This window comes from Solanum tuberosum, unplaced genomic scaffold, assembly GCF_000226075.1.
Source record: "Solanum tuberosum cultivar DM 1-3 516 R44 unplaced genomic scaffold, SolTub_3.0 scf00133, whole genome shotgun sequence".
Lineage (NCBI taxonomy): Eukaryota > Viridiplantae > Streptophyta > Magnoliopsida > Solanales > Solanaceae > Solanum > Solanum tuberosum.
The window spans coordinates 417,565-425,399 of record NW_006239056.1 but is presented as its reverse complement, the minus strand read 5'-3'; the positions used below and the strand labels follow the sequence as shown (position 1 = coordinate 425,399).

Sequence of the window (7,835 nt, the reverse complement as noted above, 5' to 3'; positions counted from 1 at the left end):
GGGGGTATGACAGTGACGAAAGCCCAATAAAAAAAGAGGTAGAATTGTGCTGTATGAAAGATTTAGAAGTAGAGGGAGAGGGGTGAGTTGATGGAGGGCGGGAGAGTTTGGGGAAAGAAAAAAATTATTTATGAATGTTAGGATCCTATATTGGGACGTGAGAGCATTGAATGACCCGAATAAAAGGTTCATCTTCACGGTGGGAGTTAATAGAATGGGGGAAGAATTAATGTTTTCAAGAAATAAAAATGGAGCTCATAACAGAGGCAATTGTGGGAAATATCGGGAGGGAGATGGGTTAAATATGAGTCGCTTCAGGCGATATACTTTCAGTTGTCAAAGTCATTCAATCAGTGTTCTCAAAGGCGATCGCCTTTGGCGAGAGGCGAGGCAAAGTCTTCACACCTATTACTGGCGAGGCATGGCGAGAAAAGAAGAGTGGGGATGCAGCGGGGCGAGGTGACGCCATTGTTGCCTTTTTATTTTAAAAAAAAAACAGACGTGACTTGATTATTAAAAGGTAATATTAGGGTTTTTGAAACCAGACGTGACTCACGACTCTTTTCTCCAATTTTCTCTTCAGCACGCGCCTTCTCCTCAGCTTCAGACTTCAGTTACGTCTTCTTCTCTCCTCTTCTTCTTTCTCCTCTGCTTCGCGGCTTCTCTTCAGACACAATCAGCTTTTTCTGCTTCTTCTTCTCTTCTTCTTTCTGGCAGGTCACTGTGCAGTTAGCAGTGTGCACAGCTTCCTGTTCCTCTGTTTTTCATTTCTGCATACTGCTCTGCCTATTTTATTTTATTTTTAGAAAAAAATCTAGTCCTATTTTAATTTCTGCCCAACTCAATTTAATTTTACACTAATTAATGTAGTATTTATTTGTCCATGAATAGCGATTTCAATGGCGTCTGATACAATTTTCTTTTAGTATCTACTATTAGTTTTTGAATTGAAATATTTGCTAATATGTTATTGCTATTGAAATTTTGGTTATTTATATATGCAATTAAATATTTTAAGCTTTTGGTATTAATTGGTGCCTCAATTCAAAAGGGCGAGCGCCTTGGTGGTTTGACCCTTGTCGGCTTTCGCCGTCCAAAACACTGCTTCAAGGACCAGACAAGAAATTGAAAGAACTAAAGAGTACAAATGCTCTAATTGACAAAATATCAGTAAGTAAATAAATGAGAGAGATATTATATTGAAGCTTTAACAGAATCATAAGCTAATATTCCGTAATTCTATTCAGGTATTCTGGCACAAAAAAGCAACCAATAAAGACCTTCAAAACGAAAGCTTAAGACGAGTATATTAAGCCATAACTCACCCATCCCACAGGCAAAGTGGCATCTGATGTCTTTGATAATTGTGCCTTTGAACTCTGAAATGTGCAGATTTTATTTCAGAAGAGAGTTGTCAGGAACATTTCATTTTCAAGAGACTAAAAGTATGAGGAGAACAATAGGATGATGAGAAATGAGTTCTTGAAAACAGAGTTTACTAAGAATTGACAACAAGTACTTCAACAAAAAAGAATTGACAACAAGTATCTCATAAGAAGTAAGAACCAATAAAAAAAGAAGGAAATTCTGGTTTATCACAAAAGTCAGAAGACAAAGGAATTCATATTCAAGATTCTAGTAATCCAGAACCATCTGAAATATGTGAAAATTTAACAGCGACTAGGAAGAGAGTACGTAATGCATAACTAGCTTACATTGATCGATATACCATGGTTCTCTATTTTTGAATCATCTTTCAGAATACCTCGGACCTTCAACTTCTGCTTGAGGTATTCAGGCAAATCTTTACCAACAGAATTATGTTCAGAACCCCCATTAGTCTCTGAACATGAAAAAGCAAAAAACAAATAACTCCAAGAATCTAATATAGAATTTTGAACAAGATGATAAACACATCGCCCATAGAACAGGAAGCCAGTCTTACTGGAGATCGAGACATCGGTATTTGAGGCACTGTAATAAGCACCTCCACCTGGCACTCCATATCCATTTCCAATTTCCACATTACCTGGCAAAGGAGAAATTTAACCATTTCTCATCCTGTTGTAATAACATGAAAATTTGAAGCCAGATTAAACTAACTCGTGATAGGGTAACTGAAGAGGATTATCCATCTAGAATTGTTTAACACCTCTACTCAAATTTCATAATACAGTTCTATAACATAACATTTTGTGAAGATGGGAAGAAGCAACCTGTCTCTCCTGTACATGAAATTCTTCCTCAAAATGGGTGATATTTAAGCAAAAATTCCAGAATTAATTGGTCCTTTAATGTCTTTTTGATCCCTATAATGAGAACTATTTTTTATAAAAGTAGTGTCTATACTAAGAACTGTATAAAGAACAAAAACAGAAGTTCGAATTTTCTGCTATTACTCATGTTTGAACAGCTCTAATTAAATAAAAGTGTTTTATAAAGCCATGCCTGAATTAAAAGCCCTGTCTATTTTGGTGACACATTACTCTAGTCTTTCTTACTTAGATCTAGATTCCAGATTGTTCAGATTTTAGGCCAACTCTATATTTGTTCAATATAGGTAAGAGATGGAGTGAGAAATATCTATATCTACCTTTGACCCTACTTCTTCTCAGAGTCAATTCAACAGAAATATAGTTTCACCATATATAAACATAGCAAGGTCAACTATGAAGTTTTTCAAGTCCCAAATTCTGCCGAACAAGAAATAAGATATGTTTCATACAACATCTGGTAAATCATTATGATAACAGCACCAATCTATTTTTTTTTAAATTATTTTTAAATGGTAATGTTGTATTCTTCGGCATTAAGGATATGCTAGTGGCCTGCAAACAGAGGGGAACAAAAGAAGAGAGAGAAAAAATATACTTACAAGGATCCTAATAAATCTAGAATCTATTACTTCTTTTTATAAGATAAAGTAGAGTATTAATCTATTACTTAAATCTTAAAGAGAGCCCTAGGTCTGAATTGCAAATAACTCAAATAGAACTATTAAAAGCAAATCAACTGATCATGATAACAGATATCATTGACATGATTAGAGAAAAAATTTCAAAACCTCCTCCAATGAGTTAAGCTGTTGTGGAATTACATTTTCTCCAAATAACAACCAGATTTTACTTTAGTCTAAGATTAGCTTGCTCGCTGTAAGCTAATATCCCATGAACTATGTCATGATCCTTGTTCCAATATGTTAGACAGAATGTAAAGTTTCTTTTCAATGTTCATCATATTAACAGTAAACCTGATTGGACCTTGTTCTAAAAGTCATGTGTTATCCAAAAACATAACCCTAACAGATCATTAGATTCGCAAATAAGAGGCAAACTTAGAAGGTAAAGCAGTCCAATCAACAATTTCAACTTTTAGTAATGTCCTTAATTTAATAATATGACAAAATAAAAAACTAAAACTGAAATGATGTTACAACTTTGACCCTAATCCAATGATATTTAAGTGTTACTAGATTATCGCCTAATCCATGCCTTCCTGATGGAAGTTTCTGGGAGGAATGGGCATACACTTACTATCGAAACAGCAATTCAAACTTTATTTTTTACCACAATGGTGTCAGGACCAACTCTCACACATCTCAACTATTGCACTGGATACCTACTAGGCTGCTACTTCCCACCAGCACAAGTATAGGGTAACTTTGCCCACCAAGACTTGAATATATGGGAAGAAATCACCTAGTGTGTTTTTGCCTCCACTGGGATATGAATCTGAGACCTCATAGTTCTCCACCCACTCCATTGATCACTACGCCACACCCTTGGGTGCTGAACATGTATACACACAAAGACCAAGTTTACAGTCTAGTAGGATTTAGATTTTTTTTTCCACCAATTTGCAAGAAACTTTCATTGTGATAAGTCACACATTACGATCTAGGATGTCTACTTGTTCCTAATTCAACTATACGCCAATCAAACAGAAGCATGTCCATCACAACCATCATTTTATCAAGAGACACCGATTAATAGGTGTCAAACACAAATACACATGATATTCGTCCAATGTGAAACAATTTTTTAACTGTAGTCTTGATACTTCTAACATACTAATGCTAATACTTAATATTCAATTAATGGGTTTGATATAATATTCAACAGAACTAGTTGGTTGAGAAGTCAAGGAGCAACAGATAAAGTTAACTCATCTTTCCAGGTCAAAAAGTCACAATATACCTTAAGGTTGAAGAGTAGTTACAGATAGTATTGAGCTTAAGGGTTAGTTACATAAAGTGTTGAACAGATAAAGTTAAGTCTAATGAATGTTTTTCCAAGCATTTTCCAGATTGCATCTCATCCAGACTCAACCATCTCGCAGTACAGGGAAGACAATGTGTGGAATCTGATCCTAAGGAGAAATCTTAATGACTGGGAGTTGGAAGAGGTTTTTAGCCTTATGGCCACCATTCAGACTAGTGCAATCAACAATCAACGCAGGGACAAACTTATCTGGAGACATAGCAGGGATGGATCCTACACAGTTAAAGCATGCTACCTTCAACAAAGCTCCAAGAAGACCGTAATTGATCAATGGCCATGGAAATTAATCTGGAGAACTAAGTTGCCACCTAAAGTTATTTGTTTCAGTTGGATTACTCTAAAAGACTCTTGCTTGACTCAGAATAATCTCATGAGGAGGAAATTCCAAATAGTCAACAGATGCTACATGTGCTTGTGCAACTCAGAAACTATTAATCACTTGTTCCTTCATTGCACAGTTGCAACAGGCCTATGGAACATGTTCTTCTCACTTTTTGGACTCACTTGGGTCATGCCAAGATCATTGAGAGAGGCTTTTGTGTGTTGGAGTTCTTGGAAAGTTGGGAAGTCCGTCAAGCAGATCTGGTCTTTGGTTCCAGCCTGTATTTTGTGGTGCTTATGGACGGAGAGGAACAAAAGATGTTTTGATGGCACCCCAACTCCCATCTCTACCTTTAAAGCAAGATGTTTGATTACTCTTTTTGGTTGGGTTAATCTCTCTCCTGTACTTAGTGTTGATTCTTTCCTAGAATTTATCAGCTCCATAGATCTCTGCTGTTAGCTGTTTAGATAGCTTTTTTTGCCTTTTTGGGAGCTGATATTTCTTTCTTTTGTAATCTGTGCATCTGCTTGATGCTTTGTTAATGACATCCTTCTTACTTCATCAAAAAAAAATAAAGTTAACTCATCTTTCCAGGTCAAAAAGTCACAATATACCTTAAGGTTGAAGAGTAGTTACAGATAGTATTGAGCTTAAGGGTTAGTTACATAAAGTGTTGAACTTAAAGGTACCTCTCTTGCCATTATGAGCTCTTCCCCAACAAAAATCAGTCAAAGTTAGCACATTAAAAAAAGGTCAAAAGAATGAGGATCATCCAGACAAAGCGAAAAGGCATTAACACATTCATCTTGTTGACTTTCTGGGCTTTCATAGGCCGCAAGTGAGCATATAAAATCTATGTTTGTGCGGGAAAAGATAGGACTTTTTTCAATGCAGGGCATTCCTTCTGCCAATAACATGTACATTTCAAAGGGCATTACATTTTAGTTGTTTCATGGCCTGGGAAAATATTACAAGTGAAAAAGAAAAGGTTTTGACTACATGTATTGCATGTTTTGATTTGTGACATCATTAAAAGGATATCAACTGTTCCATATAAATTGCAGTAAGATACCTACCTTGCTCAGGTTGTGTTGACTTTCCACGCTTTAAGGACATTTGTACACGATGGTCTGCCGTCATTTGGAGTAAATGCTCCTATAAATTGCAGTTAGCAGACGATATAGTAAGGCCAACTAGAAAATGTGTTACCATGAGAGACACCACAAGAAAAGGTAACAAAGAGTCCAAGAGACTCAAAACACCTTTAAAGCATTTGGGTCATGACGACCAGAGAAAATATCCGAATTATCCTTAGGTCCACTTGCATCCCTTGCTTCTCTGGATTTGAGAAGTGAAATGTCGTAAAACATTCATTCCTCTTGTTTAGTTTCAGCTGAATAAAGTTAAAAATAAAAGCCAAATAAAACAAACCTTTGACTTTGAATTACTTTTTGTGCAGAAATTTCCTGTGCAAGGCAAACAAACAATCTAGATCAATAAATGAAGAAATAAATAAAGCACCTATCAAAAGGGTACAACAAACCTGTTCATGCAAAACAGCATTCTGAGCAGCACTCTCAAGATCATTAGCACTTTGTGGCTGTAAAGTATTGAGTATAGCCTCAGAAGACTCATGTTCAGAGGTATGAAAAGATTCAGAGCAAGGTTGAACAGAAGCAACCACAGGGAAAAGATTTCCATCGCCATTGCCAGTATGGTAATGAAAATTAGCAGTTCTCTGAAAGGACTGGGGCAAATGTCCAGCAGGATTCAAAGTTGGCACAAGTGGTGAAGAATATGACGTAGAAAGAACCCCAGGTGGAAGAGGCTGTTCAGTAAGGTCATCCATAAGCTTCAAATATAAAATGTAAGCATCCAATATCTCCAAGCTTCAGAATTTTGAAGGGTCAAATATTAACGTGATACCGGAGCTGACCAAGAATCAGTCCACCTGCATACAGAAGTCTTCGAAGGATGAGTTAAATTGACAAATATTATAGGTATACAAGCTGACTGGTGAGATAAGGATCCATAGTAGGTCATAACTCAGAACCAAAGTCCTCAATAAACTGGAAAAAATAAGAAAATAGATAAACTGAGGTATGGCTTTAGCATTGGGAGAACTAATACAATTTAGGATTCCATTTTTCAGAAGAATGGAGAATATTCTCACAGTATGCCGTTCTGTAACCCATTTTTCTTTCTTTCCCCCAAGTGAGGAAAATTTGAGAACCCGCTCACAATTCTACAAATCACTAGAAGACATGGTATCAACTGTTCATAGTATATAGTTTCATCCTAAAACTCTGAAAGCAGCAAACAAAATGGAATCGTTGTTCCCTCAATGATTTACCATTCGAACTCATGTAAGCAACTGTGTCATTTATCAAAGATACAATAGATCATTTCTACTTATACAACCAGCAGAAAAGATTTGATCTACAACAAGAGTGAACAGTTGGGGATATGTAAAGAAGGTGATTAAATCTGCAAACAGTGTTAAATCTGCAAACAGTGTTCCTGTCCTAAATGCAAATGCAGTTATGCTAGTCGTCTACCTTTTAATTGAAGAAACTTTCGTGCCAAATATTCATGGTCTTTAACTGAATCTAACAATTTGAAACCAGGTTGACCATTCTAAGGAAGTATTCCTGTATTTTATTTTTTTATGACAAGGGAAACCCGTAGCCGCTACCCTTTGGGTGCGCACAAGGTAAAACCCCTGCTCCTATGCAATAGCTCGCAAACCACATAGGAGAGGTAACCCGAGTATTCCTGTATCTTGAAAACTATATAAATTCGATAGATGACACAAAATTAAAGTTGCCAACAGACTCGGTACTAAATCCTAAGGAGGATGGAATTAAATCATATCTTTCATCCACTTTCGCCTGATAACTACCTCTTTGACGCTCAAGCCCTCCTTTCTTCTACTTCTCAAAATCTTCCAAACAACATCCATAGCAAGACAACTCATCATATCCTAGACTCATTCATTCACAACATTCATTAAAATTCAAAACGTAGAATCTTCAAATGTCTAGGAACCAATTCATAAAAAACTACTTTGCAGTCGGATGATTAGCTAGCATGCTCAGTACATAAAGGACACAGATAACCTGCAAAACATTTGATTCACAAAAGGAAATACAAGGGAGGAGCAAAAATGAGAAGGGGCCTATAATTTTGTTCCGTAGAAAATTATTATCCCTCCTCCACCCCCCAACCCCCCC

The 7,835-nt window shown here is 36.4% G+C and overlaps 1 protein-coding gene across 2 annotated transcripts in view; it reads right to left on the bottom strand.

Annotated features, from left to right (window-relative positions):
- The window catches only part of LOC102606319 (uncharacterized), a 25,633-nt gene that overhangs the window by 16,829 nt on the left and 969 nt on the right, over positions 1-7,835 (bottom strand). The window contains exons 2-8 of one of the 2 annotated variants that reach the window (XM_015310351.1): positions 6,146-6,567; positions 6,034-6,068; positions 5,865-5,940; positions 5,679-5,757; positions 1,946-2,029; positions 1,716-1,843; positions 1,326-1,379 (exon numbers count right to left, since the gene is read on the bottom strand). In XM_015310351.1, the coding sequence (XP_015165837.1) occupies positions 1,326-1,379; positions 1,716-1,843; positions 1,946-2,029; positions 5,679-5,757; positions 5,865-5,940; positions 6,034-6,068; positions 6,146-6,451 (762 nt within the window). In that variant the 5' untranslated portion in view covers positions 6,452-6,567. The remainder of the gene's footprint in view (positions 1-1,325; positions 1,380-1,715; positions 1,844-1,945; positions 2,030-5,678; positions 5,758-5,864; positions 5,941-6,033; positions 6,069-6,145; positions 6,568-7,835) is intronic. The other variant, XM_006351058.2, reaches the window with a different exon arrangement.